General features: G+C 40.5%; 4 protein-coding genes across 4 annotated transcripts in view; 2 read left to right on the top strand and 2 right to left on the bottom strand.

Annotated features, from left to right (window-relative positions):
* CBG18825 overlaps positions 1-2,452 on the top strand; it is a gene marked incomplete at both ends in the record, with an annotated part of 8,742 nt that extends 6,290 nt beyond the window's left edge. Inside the window, 2 exons of the mRNA XM_045241377.1 lie at positions 190-468; positions 2,397-2,452. Of these exons, the coding sequence (XP_045096590.1) occupies positions 190-468; positions 2,397-2,452 (335 nt within the window). The remainder of the gene's footprint in view (positions 1-189; positions 469-2,396) is intronic.
* A 288-nt stretch (positions 2,453-2,740) lies between these two features.
* Positions 2,741-4,496, bottom strand: CBG26596 (the record flags this gene model as incomplete). The annotated part of the gene is made up of 2 exons (XM_045241376.1): positions 2,741-2,956; positions 4,362-4,496. 2 exons carry the CDS (start codon positions 4,494-4,496, stop codon positions 2,741-2,743), a joined length of 351 nt encoding a protein of 116 aa, XP_045100135.1.
* Positions 4,497-6,713: 2,217 nt separating this feature from the next.
* CBG18823 lies at positions 6,714-10,954 on the bottom strand (the record flags this gene model as incomplete). The annotated part of the gene is made up of 6 exons (XM_045241375.1): positions 6,714-6,846; positions 7,531-7,844; positions 9,114-9,315; positions 9,975-10,069; positions 10,611-10,840; positions 10,915-10,954. The coding sequence occupies 6 exons, from the start codon at positions 10,952-10,954 to the stop codon at positions 6,714-6,716; spliced, it is 1,014 nt and encodes a 337-aa protein (XP_045096589.1).
* A 907-nt stretch (positions 10,955-11,861) lies between these two features.
* On the top strand, positions 11,862-14,153 carry Cbr-tfg-1 (the record flags this gene model as incomplete). Its single annotated transcript, XM_045241374.1, has 3 exons — positions 11,862-12,045; positions 12,140-12,285; positions 12,942-14,153. The coding sequence occupies 3 exons, from the start codon at positions 11,862-11,864 to the stop codon at positions 14,151-14,153; spliced, it is 1,542 nt and encodes a 513-aa protein (XP_045096588.1).
* Between the last annotated feature and the right edge of the window lie 3,305 nt (positions 14,154-17,458).

The following is a 17,458-nucleotide window of genomic DNA, read 5'->3' as shown; positions in this document are numbered from 1 at the left end:
AGGCCACCAACTTCACAAGACTATAATTCGGCTGCCATTGGTCCTACTGACATGAAACTTAAACCATAGATTGCTGCGAAACTGCTTTACAAGAAAATCAAAAAGTTGTGGCCTAACTTTCGAAGTTTGGGGTATTCTAGGCCACCAACTTTAATGGCCTAGAAATGACCTAAAATGAACTATTTCCAGACATCGCCGAGCCGGATTTCGACCCGAACGAATGGTACTGTCGCCTTCATCCGAAAATTCTGGAGCATTGCCTGGATCACGACTACGGTAAGAAGCCATCGCTGATACTGGACAAATCGAAGGTCCGTTGGGCACCCGCCGTCACCCGATACGAAATGGAACGACGCCGTCAGAAGGAGCAGAAGAAGGCCGGAAGACGACCGTCGAAATCATCGCAAGCGAACACTCCACTGGCCACGCCCACTCTTGATGGTGGCTTTGGTGGATTCCGGGAGAGGGGTGAGTGGAAAAAGACAAATTTTGAGCCTCTCAGGTAAACGATTCTGAATTAGATCTGACTTGATTCGGAATTAGATCTGGGTTCGTTCGTAAATAGAAGTGGCATGATCTAACAGAATTTAGCTGATCTAATTCCCAACGAACACCGAATGAACTACGAACGAATTAGATCTAATTCCGAACAGACCAGCGGGATTTCGGAGCATCGTAGCGAGCGCTTTCCAATTTTTGTTTTCTTTTCAACGCCATTCACTTTATTTATAATAAAATTTATTTAAAAAAAAGAAAACAGAACAAGTATGAGAAAAAGAAAAACGGTTGATTAAAATGTAGAAATAGGAAATCGGAACGAAAATGAGGGGTGTGATACAAATGAATGAATGGGATCAGCAAAAAAGAAAACGATGAGATCAGCGAGAATAATGGGACCTATGAGATAAGAAAAAGTGACAAAATTTATGAAAAAAAAATCTGAATTCGAATTCTTCCGCTCGTCCATTTTTTCGATTTTGGAAATTCTCTCGTTTATCATAGTTTCCGGTTGTAGATAAGATGGATATTCTTTATGAAATCAATGCCGGTTTAACTGAAAATAGGAGTTTTTGGCTTTGTGATGTCGATAATGAACTTACTTGAGACAATTGAATATGATTTCCGTACTCAAATCTTTGCAAATCCAAATAAATTCATCAGAGCAATTGTTTTATACAACAAATCCCAAAATTTTGAATCTTTTTAATCGGGTCATGACACATTCGGTTGAGAGCCTGCAATTTCACGCATGTTTCTTTGTCCACCAGACTTTCGAAAACTAACCTGCTCATGACAAGACACGGCTTCCGAAAGTAAGGCCTTCTCGACTTGTGTAAATTGAGCTCACTATCAGAGAAATTTATCATCACTTTTTTTCTTGTTTTTTTCGGTGATCCCTTGCATCGTTTTTACGTAATCCTTTAAGCTGAAAAAGGCAAAAATTATCTTACCTGCAGAGTTTTCTCTGAATTTAAAATCTTCAAAATATTCGTATTTTTGTCGGTTCATAGAACTACTGTCTTCTATAAAAGTCGTATATATATAAATTGAACTTTGAATATTCAGCTGTCCCTAAAAAAATTCACCTAAAATTTTGCAGAAACGTGCACAACACATTAAAATATGTTCCAGAAAAAAAATAGTTTAAATAATTGAGCGAAAAAAAAGGCAAACGTTGAGAGAAAACCCCATTTTCCTGACGAAAAAAATTTAGGACAACAAAAAAAATCAAAACAATTCATCCGCGGTAGCTGAGTCATTGATGGCGCATTTCTCGTGGCAACTTCGGTATTAGATCTAGTCCCGATCTAATTCCGAATGAACTCAGATCTAATTCCGAATCGTTTACCTGAGCTTCTAGGACCACTTTGAGCCAAGTTATGGTCATTTGCAGGTGGTGGCCTAGGAATTCCTAGTTTCGGATTTCTAGGCCACCGACAATTTTCAAAACATTCTCCATGTTGTCGACTGTCGGTACACGAAATTCCAAGTTTCTACAACCCCTATGAGTTGAGATGTGAATGTGGCCGAGTTTTGGATTTCTAGGCCACCAACTGCAAAACGCTGTAACTCGGCTCTCAGTGGTCCTATCTTCATGATACTTGAACAGTAGCTCCGACTGAACAAGCTCTATCGAAAAATTATAAAATCGTGGCCTAGAAAATTCTGGATTTGGATTTCTAGGCCACCAACTTTAAATGGCATGGCCGTAACTTGGTTCAAAATGCATATTTTTGGAATTTGAAAAAAGATTTGTTTTTGGCTTTTCCAGGGCTTTCAAATAATGATAATATAGCTTTTGGGGTTACTGTAGTTTTCGTGGTGGGACCTGATTTTGGTCTAGAACCGTTTTTAGGCAATTTTAAATCCAAATAATCGTTTCCGAAGATTTCCAGGATACGCCACGGACAGCGCGGGGACGAGTTCCCAAGCCTCGCCGCTTATCGATTAGGAGCTGATTGGAATGGAACGGAAGCTCCGCCCTTTTTTAAATGTTTTATCAATTCTCTCCCACCCCTCTCCGCCTCCATTTATTATTAATGACCGTCATTTTTTCTTCCCCCTCTAAACACATTTTCGCTGTCTCGAATTCTCGCAATCCCACCAAATTTCTCGTTTTTTTTCTGCTGAAAATTTTGAGCCATTTTTTAATACTACCCTTTTTATACTCGAAATACAGATCGTTTTATTTTTTGACATAAAAATTGGAAATTATACAATTAACACAAATTTCACAGAGCTAAACACTTCGCATTCTCGCAACGTTTCTCAAAATCCGCACGGCTCTCTCCATTTCTCTCTCCCTGATTTCCTCTTCTTCATCGTATTCTGGTGCCATTTGAGCGTCGTGTAATTCCCCGACGTCTTTCTCCAGTCTTTGGATTTTTTCTTGCATTTCACCCAAAGCGTTGTACAGGATTTCCAGGCCAACTAGCATTATCACCAGGACCACTGCCTTAAAATATAGCATTTTCTGGTTATTCCTCGAAAAATTGCACGTTTCTAGGTGCGCTGGGAGCCGAGATGCGGTCATTTAAAGTGGTGGCCGAGTTTTTGAGATTTTGTGATTCCTAGGCCACTGATTTTTTTTGATTTTCAGATTTTTAAATTTGTCATGTCTTCAAACCCCTATGGTCCAAATTTCAAGTCTCTAGCTCTCCTATGAGCTGAGAAGTACCCATGGCCGAGTTTTGGGTTTCTAGGCCACCAACGGCAAAATGCTGTAACTGGACTCCCATTGACCCTATTGGTTTGAAACTTGAACCATAGACTTACAAAGTTTAGTCGCACGTTTTCAAATATTTTTTGTGGCCTAGAATTCCGGAACTCGGGTTTCTAGGCCACCAACTCCAAATGCGCATATCTCGCCTACCGGTTGTCCTACACAGCTTTTTTTAAAGTTTTTCAGTTTTTCACATTTCATGTTGCCTGTATTCGAAATTTCAAGCTTCTAGCATTCATACGAGCTCAGATATGGGCATTTGAAGTGGTGGCCGAAGTTTTTGAGTTTTTGGGATTCCTAGGCCACCGTTGTTTTCGATTTTTAAACTTTCAGATTCCTCATACTGAATAGTATCTATAAACCAGCTTTGAAGTCTCTAGCTCTTCTGGGAGCCGAGATGCACCTATGGCCGAGTTTTGGATTTCTAGGCCGCCAAGTTCAAAATGCTATAACTGGACTCCCTATGACCCTATTGGTTTGAAACTTGAACCATAGACTTACAAAATTTAGTCGCATATTTTCAAATAGGTTTCGTGGCCTAGATTTCCCAGATTTGGGTTTCTAGGCCACCAACTTCAAATGACTATAACTCAACTCCCAGGAATCCAATCTTCATAAAATTTGAACCCTAGTTCCTACTAAATTTGCTCCTCCAAATTATCAAAAAAAAATCTGGCCTAGAACATCTAAATTTGGATTTCTAGGCCACCAAAAACTTACAATCGGAATCATGTACAATCCACCGTAGTAAAGGACAAAAGTGATAAGAAGAAACACGATCAAAAATCGCTGTCCAAATTCCAACTTTTCGATGGCAGTGTTCTCGACGGTGATCCAGAAAAATGCCAAGAATAATATGATCTGAAAATTTTGGAGTTTTGAAAACTAGACGTTTGAAATTAGCTCATTGAGAGCTTCAAAATGAGTATAATCATGTCAATATTTAGTAGATTTCGGGTCCCACCACGAAAACTACAGTAACACTTGATTTAAATGCGCATGGACCCTTGAAAAATAGAAATCAAGCAAAATAGGTCATGATTATACTCATTTTGAAGCTCTCAATGAGTTGGATTCGATTGTTTAGGCTTCAAAATTTTTTGCGGACAATTACAAAAGTGTTAGCCTGAAAACTCACAAAAAGAATAACTCCAAAGACTTGATAACTGGCCCAGACGTGGCAAATAGTCCATCCCAAAATGAACAAGTGACAAAATACGTAAATCTTCCGTCGAACCTCTTTCAGGTCGACGTTATCCAGAAACTCGTCCATGGTGGCCTAAAAACCCAAATCTGGAAATTATTAGTTATTTAATCGTAAAACATAGCATACAAAAAGGATAATGTGAAAATTTCAAGTTTCTAGGATGTCTGGTAGCCAAGATATGGAAATTTGAAGTTGGTGGCCTAGAAACCCGAATCTGGGAATTCTAGTCCACGAAAGTTATTTGAAAATGTGTGACTAAATATTATATGTCTATGGTTCAAGTTTCATGCCAGTAGGACCATTAGGAGTCGAGTTATAGCATTTTGAAAATGGTGGCCTAGAAATCCCAAACTCGGCCACTGGTGCTCAGCTCCTAGACATGCTAGAGACTTGAAATTCAAACCATTGGGGTTTGAAAATGTGATAATTTTGAAAATCTAAAGTTCGAAAGTTTTCGTGGCCTAGGAATCCCAAAAACCCAAAAACTTCGGCCACCACTTCAAATGTCCATACCACAGCCCATATAATTTCTAGAATCTTGAAATTTGGAATACAGACAGTGTTAAATGTGGGAAACTTGAAAATTAATGAAAAATTTGCCACAGTCTTTCGGATGACTAGATATGCTCAATTGAAGAGGATGGTCTTGAAACCCGATTCTGGGAATTCTAGGCCACGAAAGTTATTTAAAAATGTGTGACTAAATATTATATGTCTACGGTTCAAGTTTCATACAGATAGGGTTAACAGGAGTCGAGTTATAGCATTTTGAAAATGGTGGCCTAGAAATCCCAAACTCGGCCACGGGTACTTCTCAGCTCCTAGAAGTGCTAGAGACTTGAAATTTGAACCTAAGGGATGTGAAGGTAGGATAATGTTGAAAATCTAAAATTCAAAAACCTTGGTGGCCTAGGAACCCTAAAACTCAGGAAAGTTCGGCCACCACTTTAAATAGCCGTATCTCGTCTACCAGACAAGCTAGAAACTTGAAATTTCGTCTATAGGTATATAAGATCTCTCTAGTTTCAACAGCACACGGAAATTAAAATTGGTGGTGGTCCGCGCAAAAAGTGGGCGGAGCTTCCGTTTTAATCTCCTGCCACCCTCCTTTCTCCATGATTATAATACACCTTTTAGGGTCTTCTTCTATGCACACCTCTCCTAATCTCTAAATTCTCTCCATTTCTGCAGTTGGCTCTTTTCTCTGGCTCTTTGGAAATTGCTCATCCTAACCTGTAATTATATAAGAGCCATAGAGAGCAAGAGAAGGATTAATATCCAGAGGAAAGCTCAAAAGAGAGCACTTTCTAGAAGAAATGGGAGGAAATAGGTTGAAAAATGTGCATTTTCAAATTTAGCATATTTTTTTAAAGATCCTGAAAAAAAATTCCAGCTTCATAGGTCCACTACGGCCCGAGATAAAGGCATTTGACGTTGGTGGCCTAGAAACCCAAATCTATGAATTCTAGGCCACCGAAGCTTATTTGAAAATGTGCCACTAAGTTTCTTTAGTCTATGGTTCAAGTTTCATACAGATAGGGTTAACAGGAGTCGAGTTATAGCATTTTGAAAATGGTGGCCTAGAAATCCCAAACTCGGCCACGGGTACTTCTCAGCTCCTAGAAGTGCTAGAGACTTGAAATTTGAACCATAGGACTCTGAAAGTATGGTCCTCAACTATCTATCCACAAAATTTCGAGTTCCTAGCACACCCGGGAGCTGAGATGTGAATGTGGCCGAGTTTTGGATTTCTAGGCCACCAACTGCAAAATGCTGTAACTCGGCCCCCAGTGGTTCTATCTTCATAAAACTTGAACAGAAGCTCCCACTAAACTTGCTCTATCGAAAAATTTTAAATCCATGGCCTAGAAAATTCTAGGCATGGATGTCTAGGCCACCATGATCAAATCGCCGTAACTTGCTTCAAAATGCATGTTTTTCGAATCTGAAAAGAGCATCGTTTCTAGCTTTTTAAGGGCTTTCAATTCCCGTGCCTTTAAATTCAGTGGGATTACTGTAGATGTATAAAAAACGAAAATTTCAAGTACAATTCATTTTCAAGAACAGGTAGAAGGGGAAAATAAGACAATCGGGGTAAAAAAGGAACCAGTAAAATCTAGAAGAATCGGGGTGAGAGGAGGGGGGGGGGGCGTGAGGTATTTAAGCATGAGCAATCGGGGAAAATTTTTAAAATGAGAATCGGGGTGAGAAATGGGCGAGAAAAGGTAAGAATCGACAAAAAATAGGCGAGTTTAGGTCGAAAAAGTCTGAAAATTTCAGAATTTATACAGCCGAAAACGTGGCATTAATGGCCCAATGATCCGATGGGAAGCAGAGACACGAACGAATGCGTTGACGGCCTTCCAGCGAGAAATGCACTTGATTGAATGGTCCATGCCAGTAGATACGGTCGAATCTGCAAGAAAAAAAAATGCAAATTTTCAGATTTTCAGGTCTAAAAATGCCCAAAAAATCCCCTAGACTACTTTTCTGAACTTTTTGACCTCGATTTTCGAGTTTCCCGCGCCTGAAAACCCCTAAAAACACTTTAAAAAAGAAGTTGACACCGGTGGGGTTCGAACCCGGGACCCTTCGCTCCAAATTTTTTCGTCGAAAATCCCACTAGGCCATCCGTGCAATTTTTGGAAAATCGCGAAAAGGCTGATTTTAGGGCCAAAATATGGGTTTTCGAGGATCCTGGAACCTTTTTTGAGCTTAAAAATCGTGATTTTCAAGGTTTTAGCCTTATAGCCAATCTTTAAAAAATAAAAAAATCAAGTTTCCGGGTTCAAAAATGCCCTCTAAACAAAATTTCTGAATTTTTTGACCTCGATTTTCGAGTTTCCCGCCCCTGAAAACCTCTAAAAACACTTTAAAAAAGAAGTTGACACCGGTGGGGTTCGAACCCGGGACCCTTCGCTCCAAATTTTTTCGTCGAAAATCCCACTAGGCCATCCGTGCAATTTTTCGAAAATCTCAAAAAATTCACTTTTCGGGTCAAAATATGGGGTTTCGAGGGACCTGGAACCGTTTTTGAGCCCTGAAACCATGATTTTCGAGGTTTTAAGCCCCAAAACCTCTCAAAAACTCAAATATTCACCTCATTTTCGCGCCATTAAAGCCCTGTTTATTGTCATTTTTATAAGTGTCCCACGTCCATTTGGTCTTCGTATCGCATCCTGCCGACACCCACGCATCCAGGACGCCATCTGGAATACTCGAAATTTCCTCATCTCTCAAATTCAAATCGCCGCCGAAAAACAGGAAACATCCGGGGTTATTGGCAATGATTTCAGCGCAACGATCCATACAGAAACTGAATTGAGCCATGCGTTGAGCACGATGATCACGCATCGATTCGAGATGGGTATTCACAAGGAACACCTTCATTCCACCGATGGAGCCTTCGACGATCTGGAAAAATTCCATTTTACCTGATCTCTTGGGACTTTCCAGTGGTTTTGAGACATTTCTAGAGCTTTTGAGCCTCGAAAACACATCTGGGAGTCTTGAAAAGCTATAGTTTGATCTTAAAATCGATTTTTTGCGATTTTCCAAAAATTGCACATCTGGCCTAGTGGGAATTTCGATGAAAAATTTGGATCTAAAGGTCCCGGGTTCGACTCCCACCGGTGTCAAATTATTTTTAGAAAGTGTTTTTTGGGGTTTTCGAGAGCGGGAAATTCAAAAATCGACGTTAAAAAGCTCGGAAAATGATTTTTCGGCATTTTTGGACCAACAATCAATGTTTCACAGAAATTTCCAGTGGTTTTGAGACATTTCTAGAGCTTTTGAGCCTCGAAAACACATCTGGGAGTCTTGAAAAGCTATAGTTTGATCTTAAAATCGATTTTTTGCGATTTTCCAAAAATTGCACATCTGGCCTAGTGGGAATTTCGATGAAAAATTTGGATCTAAAGGTCCCGGGTTCGACTCCCACCGGTGTCAAATTATTTTTAGAAAGTGTTTTTTGGGGTTTTCGAGAGCGGGAAATTCAAAAATCGACGTTAAAAAGCTCGGAAAATGATTTTTCGGCATTTTTGGACCAACAATCAATGTTTCACAGAAATTTCCAGTGGTTTTGAGACATTTCTAGAGCTTTTGAGCCTCGAAAACACATCTGGGAGTCTTGAAAAGCTATAGTTTGATCTTAAAATCGATTTTTTGCGATTTTCCAAAAATTGCACATCTGGCCTAGTGGGAATTTCGATGAAAAATTTGGATCTAAAGGTCCCGGGTTCGACTCCCACCGGTGTCAAATTATTTTTAGAAAGTGTTTTTTGGGGTTTTCGAGAGCGGGAAATTCAAAAATCGACGTTAAAAAGCTCGGAAAATGATTTTTCGGCATTTTTGGACCAACAATCAATGTTTCACAGGAATTTCCAGTGGTTTTGAGACATTTCTAGAGCTTTTGAGCCTCGAAAACACATCTGGGAGTCTTGAAAAGCTATAGTTTGATCTTAAAATCGATTTTCCAGCGATTTTTCAAAAAAATGCTCAGATGGCCTAGTGGGATTTTCGACGAAAAATTTGGATCTAGAGGTCCCGGGTTCGACCCCCGCGGTGGCAAATTCTTTTTGAAAGTGTTTTTGAGTGTTTTCGAGTGCGGGAAATTCAAAAATTGATGTTAGAAAGTCTGAAAATCTATATTTGAGGATTTCGGGCCATTTTCAGCCCCCCTACCTGAAGTGTTCGATACATTCCGGAATTCTGAAAATGAACGACATCATGCTTTTCGACTTCGAACATTTTCGACACCAAAATCGCCGTATAATACTGACATCCCTTGTTGGAATAGTAGATTTTATAGAGTGATTGGAGCTTATCGATTGGCTCCAAATCACGATCGACGACTTCTTGAAGGAAGAGAATGTCCGGGTTGACTCTGTAAAATTTTTATTTTTGACGCTGAAAATCGATTTTTACAATTTTTCGAGCTGAAAATGGTCAAAAATGCCTAAAAACTCATTTCTCGAACTTTAAAACCTCGATTTTCGAATCCCCCGCTCTTGAAACCCCCTAAAAACATTTCCAAAAAAAAGTTGCCAATGGTGGGGTTTGAGCCCGCGACCTCTAGATCCAAAATTTTCGTCGAAAATCCCACTGAGCCATTCGTGCAATTTTTTGGAAAATCTCTAAAACCCGATTTTTGGGTCGAAAAATAGGGTTTTGGGGGGTCCTGAAAACGTTTTAACTTCAAAAATCGTGATTTTTCGACTTTTCAGAGTCTGAAAATCGACCTTTTTGACTGAAAATGGTCCAAAAACATGACTTTCCGAACTTTTAAACCTTGATTTTCGAACTTCCGGCCCTTGAAACCCCCTAAAAACACTTTTTAAAAAAAAGTTGCCACCGATGGGGTTCGAACCCGCGACCTCTGGGTCCAAATTTTTCGTCGAAAATCCCACTAGGCCATCCGTGCAATTTTTTAAAAAATGCAAAAAATTCACTTTTTGGTTCGAAAATGGGTTTTTGGGTGTCCCAGAGTCGTTTTTGAGCTTGAAAATCGTGTTTCTAGCCGCAAAATTGCTAAAAATCACCTACTTTTTGACAATAGTCGCCACCGCTTTCATCCGTGTCGCCAGGCTCCGCCCATCGAGTCCATCAATGTTCCACGACATGAGACTGAGCTCGAAGCCCTGAAGAACAGCTTAGAGTCAGGTTTTAGGCTTCTGGAAATCACTCAAAAATGATTTCTCAAAATCACTGAAAATGACTAAAAATCGCTTTTCGAGCGGTTTTCGACGTTCCAGATGCTTGTGACGCTGAAAAATCGTCTAAAATCACTCAAAATTCGTTGAAAATGGTCGAAAACTGTCAAAAAATTGGTAAAAATCATTTTGAGCATTCTCAGCGAATTTTTGGCATTTTTAGAGGTTTCTAGACATTTTGAAGCCAGTAAAATTGATTTTAACGTCTGAAAATGGCCTAAAATCGCTGATAATGATTTAAAACACGCAAAAATGAATCAAAAATGACTGAAATCAGGTCAAGATCACTTTGGACCATTTTCAACGGGTTTCGAGGATTTTTAGCATGTTCTGGACCTAAAAAAGCCGCGAAAATCAATTTGGATGTCTAAAAATCTAATTTTAGACGCCTTTTCCGCCCTTGAAGCTCCAAAATGCTCCAAATCCTTGCCTTCAAGTCCTCGGCAGTCATCACAGGCTGATTCCCCACCGCCGATGAGCTCGGACCCATCACAGCTTCATTTCTCGTCTCTTTAAACGCGTCGGAGCCAAAAAACACGTCCAGTGCTCGTTTTAAATCCCATCCAACGTCTTGGAGAATCGACTGAGCCATTATCTCGTCGGTAGCCGTGATTTCGGCGAATTCTCGCATTTTCGCCTCGTCAGATTGCTCATTGTTCACTTCTACAACACCTTCACACTCCATTTCATCATCGGAAACTGGAAAAACAAATTTTTGAACTAAAAATTTTTTATTTATTTTTATGTCGCAAAAAATTCGTTTCTCCACCTACTTTCCACCACTTTCGGCTCGTCATTATCAGAACTCGACATTTTCTTTGTTTTTTCGCTGAAAAATCACCTAGAAATTCGAGAAATAGGCTTTTGAAATTCGAAAAAGCGCTAAAATATGCGGTGGGCGGAGCTTATTTAGAGGCGGGGCCTGTTTTGCCACCGCCGCACGGCTCTCGTTTGCAAGGTGCGGCGCGGTTTTAACGAACGTGGAATTATTTTATATCGCGATTCCGGATCGCTTTTCGTCCAGATTTTCGCATTTTTCTTGGATTTTCTTGTGAAATATAGGTTTTCGATAGTTTTAAAACCGAAAAATTAGGTTTTGAAGCGAACAAATCGTTGGAAAAAGTGTGAAAATTGGCTGGAAATATTAATTTTCGATTTTTTCCAGAATTTCGAAAAAAATTCGATTTTCCTAAGACTTTTTGCTATGAATTATGCGTAAAAAATCAGCAGGATTTGTTAAGAATACTGAAAAAGCTGCTAGAATTTTTAAAAAATTATTGAAAAATGAATTTTCCTGAAAAACTCTAATAATCTCGTTTTTTAGGGTTTAACCTATAACAAATCGTCATTTTTAACGTTTTTTGACTCGGAAATCAGTAAAAATCGGTCATTTATTGTTGAAAACCGGATATTCCGCTAGTTTCCGAAAAAGCCACGTGGAATAATGTAAAATTCGATTTTGACCGATTTTTCAATAATTTTTTTTCGATTTTTAGCTGTAAATTATTCTAAAACGGCGAAATTCATCGTAAAAATTCCCAAAACCCCACCGAAATCATTGAAAATCGGTCAATTTTTGCTAATTTTTGAAAAGTTCCACGTGGCACTAGAAAAATTGATTTTTGACCGATATTCAGCTTTTTTAAACTCATTATTTGCGTTTTTTCTCGATGTTAACCCGAATTTTCCGCTATTTTACCCAAATTTCCTAATTTTCCAGATGGTTCACTCCAACGGCGCCATCACAAGCACGACGATTCTGAAGGCTCGTCTCGCCGACGACGTGCGCAAATCGTCGCTTCACCACGCTAACGATCTCACGCTGATCGATTTGGTGCTGAATGTGCAGAGAATCTTCGCGTTGCCGTCTGACGCCAATTTCTTGTTGAAATATAAGGATCAAGGTGGGTTTTTGGCTTGAAATTGCGGAGTTTTGGCCCAAAGTGGCGTTTTTTGGTTCAAAAATGACAGTTTCAGTCTAAATTCATCCATTTCCAGACGGCGATCTTATCTCACTGACCAGCGACTCGGATTTGCTTCTGGCGCTGAACACTGTTGGAGCCACACTTGATGTGTCCGTTGTCGTGGACACAAAGGCTCGCGAGGTGGTGCAGGATGTGCAGAGACAGGTCGAGCAGATTAAGGTGAGCAATTGGAGCCAGAGTCTGTTGGAATTGGTGAAAAATTAGCTGAAATAGGCTATGAAGGCTCCAGAAGCCGTGAAAAACTAATCTGAAGAGGTACCAAATAGGCTAAAATGATCCTGAAAATAGCTCGACGGCTTCCGAAGGCTCTAGAAGACGTCGAATCATTTTTAAATAATTAGAAAAGTTAGCTTGAATAGGCTGTTCAGCTTCTGAAGGCTCTAGAAGACGTGAAACTACCGCTCTGTATCTATCCGGAAGCTCCAGAAGACGTCAGAGATGATTTGTAAGCTTCAAAAAGGAGCCAACTGGGCTATACAGCTCCTGAAGGCTCCCGAAGACGTGAAAATCTGCTCTAGAGGCTCCAGAAGACGTCAGAGATGGTTTTGAATTTTTACAAAGGTCAAAACGCTGAAATCCATCGAAAACGGGCCAAAAATGGCTAGAAGATATATTTGTTCATTTTCGGCGCTTTTTAAAACTCCCAAATCGGTTTTCTTGTCTTCTGGATGCTCCAGAAGCTCCAGCATTGACTTTTACGTATTTTATATGGCTCAGAAGCCTTCAGAAGCTCCAGAATCAATTTTCACGTCTTCTGGATGCCCCCGGAGTGATCCTTAAGCTCTTTTCAACTATTTGAACCCCGATTTTTTCAGCTCGACGTTGGAAAGCTCCTCGGCGCATTGTCCTCCCTCGACAACCTTGCCTCGTTGGCCGACAATTCGTGCTCTCAAGCCACGACGATTGCTCAGCAACACGTTCCATCGATCCCACCAACATCCGTATCAGCAACTCACCACCATCAACACGATAACCTCGATCTCCAGAAGAGCTACGAAGCTCCACCATCGCCAGTTCCATCGGAGAAACCGGAGCTCCCAGCCACCATCCAGCCATCGGTTCAGGAGCAATTCAATCACCGTCCATCGATTCCAGCTGAAGAGGAGATTCCATTGGAGTCGAGTTTCCATGCTCCACCACCTGTGGACTCGTTAAACTCGAGCTTCTCACAACCACCGCCAATTGAGCAGTTCGGAGCCATGCCACCGCCGAACGCCACGATTCCATCGTTCCCAACATCCAATGCGGCAATGCCACCGATTCAACAGGAGCCAGTTCAGCAGCAGTTTGGTGCTCCACCACCAGCTCCATTCCAACCACCTCAACACTCTCACTCGTCGGTCTCATCGACCCCACAGAACTTTGGAGCTCCACCACAGGGACCACCCGGACAGTTTGGAGGACCACCACCATCGGGACCACCATCGGAGTATGGAGGTTATGCTCCACAGGGACCACCGCAGGGACAATTCGGAGCTCCACCACAGGGACCACCACAGGGACAATTTGGAGCACCATCGCCAGCTCCACAGGGACCACCTCAGGGACAATTCGGAGCTCCACCACAGGGACCACCACAAGGACAATTCGGAGCCTCATCTCCAGCTCCACAAGCTCCAGGCCAATTTGGACCACCACAGGGACAATTCGGAGCCCCACAAGGACCCCCACAAGGTCACTTTGCTCCACCACCACCACCAGTGACGTCACAGGCTCCAGGCAACTTTGCTCCACCACCACCAGGTGCTCCAGGAGCCACACCATTTGCCCCACCACCATCTGGATTCGGAGGAATGCCACCATCGCAAGGACCACCCCAGGGACCACCCGGACAGTTTGGAGGACCCGGAGGACCACCACCACCGGGAGCCTTTGCTCCACCGCCGAGCCAGTTTGGAGGGCCACCACAAGGACCACCGCAAGGAGCCTTCCCACCAGTTGGAGCTCCAGGAGGAGCCCCAGGAGGAAACCCATTCGCTAGAGGACCCGCCGGACCGGGATATCGTCAATCACCGTACCATCAATAAATCGATATTTTAATTTTAAATTTAAATTATTAAATTATTGGTTTTTTGTTCCTCTTCTTCTAGTGTACAAGTCCCCCAAACTCTAACGTCTTCTTTGTGATATTCTAGATGTGCAATGGAGCGCACTTTCTTCTTCAACGTCTTCTTGTCAAGTCTTCCCCCATTTCATCCCCCAGATTTGTTTTTTTTCCCGATTTTTGTTAGAATTTCCGGCCCATTTTTCCCCAATTTTTCTCTATTTGTCTGTCACTTTCTAGTGGTTTCCCATAATATTTTATGATATGAATTATAATACTGTATCTAGGTTTTCTTCTTTTTTCCAGGAGAAAATTTCAATTTCGGGGCCAGAAATTCGATTTTCTAGCCCCGAAACTCTGCTTTTCACCCTTTCAACTTAATTCATAGGCGTTTTGACCCCGATTTTTCAAACTCCCGCCCCTGAAAGCCCCCAAAAACAATCTGAAAAAGAAGTTGCCACCGGTGGGGTTCGAACCCGCGATCTCTAGATTCAAACTTTTTCGACGAAAATCCCACTAGGCCATGTGAGCAACTTTTTCAAAAATTGCTAAAAAATGGATTTTGAAGCCGGATTTTAGGTTTTCACGGGTCCCAGAGGTGTTTTTGAGTGTTAGAAGTGTCTAAAATGACTCAAAACCTTAGGTGAGCTTTTTAGATTCGAAAAATATGAATTTTGAACAAAGTTACGGCCATTTGAATTTGGTGGCCTAGAAATTCAAATTCAGAATTTTCTAGGCCATCGGTTCATGGTTTTTCGGTAGAGCAAGTTTAGTGGGAGCTACTGTTCGCGTTTCATGAAGATAGGACAACTGTGAGCCGAGTTACGGCGTTTTGCAGTTGGTGGCCTAGAAACCCGAAACTCGGCCACATTCATATCTCAGCTCATAGGGGTTGTAGAAACTTGGAATTTCGTGGGTAGAAGGTTAAAGATGTTGAGAATATGTTGGCGACCTATAAATCCAAAACTCGGCCATGCTTGCGAATTCTAGGCCACCAACTTCAAATGTCTTTTTCTCGGTTCAAAATGGACCTAGGAAGACGAAATTTTGCCCACTTACGCATCTAGAGTTGTCCATCTAAATTTAATTGAAAGCACTTGAAAATCTAGAAACGATGCTCTTTTCAGATTCGAAAATTATGCATTTTGAACAAATTTACGGTCATTTGCACTTGGTGGCCTAGAAATCGAAATTCAGAATTTTCTAGGCCACGAGTTTATAGTTTTTCCATAGAACAAATTTAGTGGGAGCTATGGTTCAAATTTAGTTGCGATTGGACCACTGGGAGCCGAGTTACAGCATTTTGCATTTGGTGACCTAAAAACCCAAAACTCGGCCACGTTCATATCTCAGCTCCTAGGTGTCTTAAAAACTTGAAATTTTGTGAATAGATAGCTGACGGCATGGAAAGTTCGAAAAAAAAATTATGATGGCCTAGAAATCCAAAACTAGGAATTTCTAGGCCACCAACTTTGAACGGCTACAACTCGGTCCCCACTGGTCCGAATAGCATGAAATTTGGACCATAGCTTCCATAAAATTTGGGCAACCGAAAATTTATAAATTTGTAACCTAACTTTTTGTTTTTGGGGATTTCTAGGCCACCAACTTTAAATGGGTACAACTTGGTTTATAGAGTCCTAGGAAGCTGAAATTTTTTTTTGGTATTTTAAAAAACAAGCTGAATTTGAAATTCCGGCTTTCTCAAAAGTTTTAGGACTGTCAAAAATGTTCCAGGATCGAACAAGTTACGAATTTTGGTCCCCTTTCCTTATTTTGTCTCTTATCACCTGTCTATTGTCTCTCATCCTATTATTTCCTATCCACTCAAGATTGCATAATCCCTGATGGACCCTCTCTATTTGCCCTCATTCTGGAGTATTATACAATAACAAACTGACAGGGTCATTGGGGTTACTATCTTATAACAATAGAGTTGGGTAATACTGTAGTTTGGGTTGGAAAATGAGGTTTTTAGAGGTTGCGGACCTGAAAAACGGACTCAACATAGTTGATTCAGTCTAGAATCGTTTTTTTTTCTTTGGAAAAATTTTTTTTTTGAAAATTTTTTAAAATTACAAAATAGTCAATTTTCACCCCTTAAACTTGATTTTCACGATTTCTAACCTTGATTTTCGAATTCCCCACCCCTGAAAACCCAAAGAAAAAACTTTAAAAAAGAATTTGCCACCGGTGGGATTCGAACCCGGGACCTCTCGCCTCAAAAATGTCAGCTGAAAATCCCACTAGGCCATCCGAGCACTTTTTTGAAAAATGGCTAGAAACATGATTTTAAAGTCAAAATATAGGTTTTTAGGGGGTTTTTAAGGGGTTTTAAGTGCTAAATGTACAAGAAACTACCTAAAAAATTACATTTTAGTCACTTTTTTGAGAAAAACCTAATTTTCACCCCTTAAACTTGATTTTCACGACTTCTAACCTTGATTTTTGAATTTCCTGCCCCTGAAAACCCAAAGAAAAAACTTTAAAAAAGAATTTGCTACCGGTGGGATTCGAACCCGGGACCTCTCGCCTCAAAAATGTCAGCTGAAAATCCCACTAGGCCATCCGAGCACTTTTTTGAAAAATGGCTAGAAACATGATTTTAAAGTCAAAATATAGGTTTTTAGGGGGTTTTTAAGGGTTTTAAAGCTGTAAAATTAAGTTTGAAAAGCTAAAATCGATGTTTTTTGATGAAAAAAAAATTTTTTTTTTTGGATTTTTTTAGAAATGTGTGTTCTAGTTGTTTCTATGGATCATGTTACTCTTATAACAATAGAGTGACACTTGTTGTGCAACAGAGAAGAATGATATGACCCGAAAATACACACACACAGGAATACACATATGAGTGTTTTTGTTTGTTTTTAGTCTTTCCTTCCGGACCCCACTTCTTCTCTTTTTTTCCTGAGAAATGTAGGTTTTCTTGGATGTGTGTAATTTGAGAAAAATTCCGGAAGAAAAAAAATTTTTGGGCGTATTTCAAATGAAAAATGTTCATTTTCACCCTTTCAACAGGATTTTCAGGATTTCTAACCTTGATTTTTGAATTTCCCGCCCCTGAAAACCCCTAAAATCAATTTTTAAAAAGAAATTGCCGCCGGTGAGAGTCGAACCCGTGACCTATAGATCCAAATTTTTCGTCGAAAATCCCACTAGGCCACTTGACCACTTTTTGGAAAAATAGCTGGAAAGTTGAGTTTCGGGTCAAAATATAGATTTTTAAGAGTTTTAGACGTGTTTTTGGGTTGTAAAAACGTCTAAAATGACTATTTTCAACCTTTTAAA

Source organism: Caenorhabditis briggsae (genome assembly GCF_000004555.2).
Source record: "Caenorhabditis briggsae complete genome, chrI, whole genome shotgun sequence".
Taxonomy (NCBI): Eukaryota; Metazoa; Nematoda; class Chromadorea; order Rhabditida; family Rhabditidae; genus Caenorhabditis; species Caenorhabditis briggsae.
This window is presented reverse-complemented; position numbering and strand designations above follow the sequence as displayed.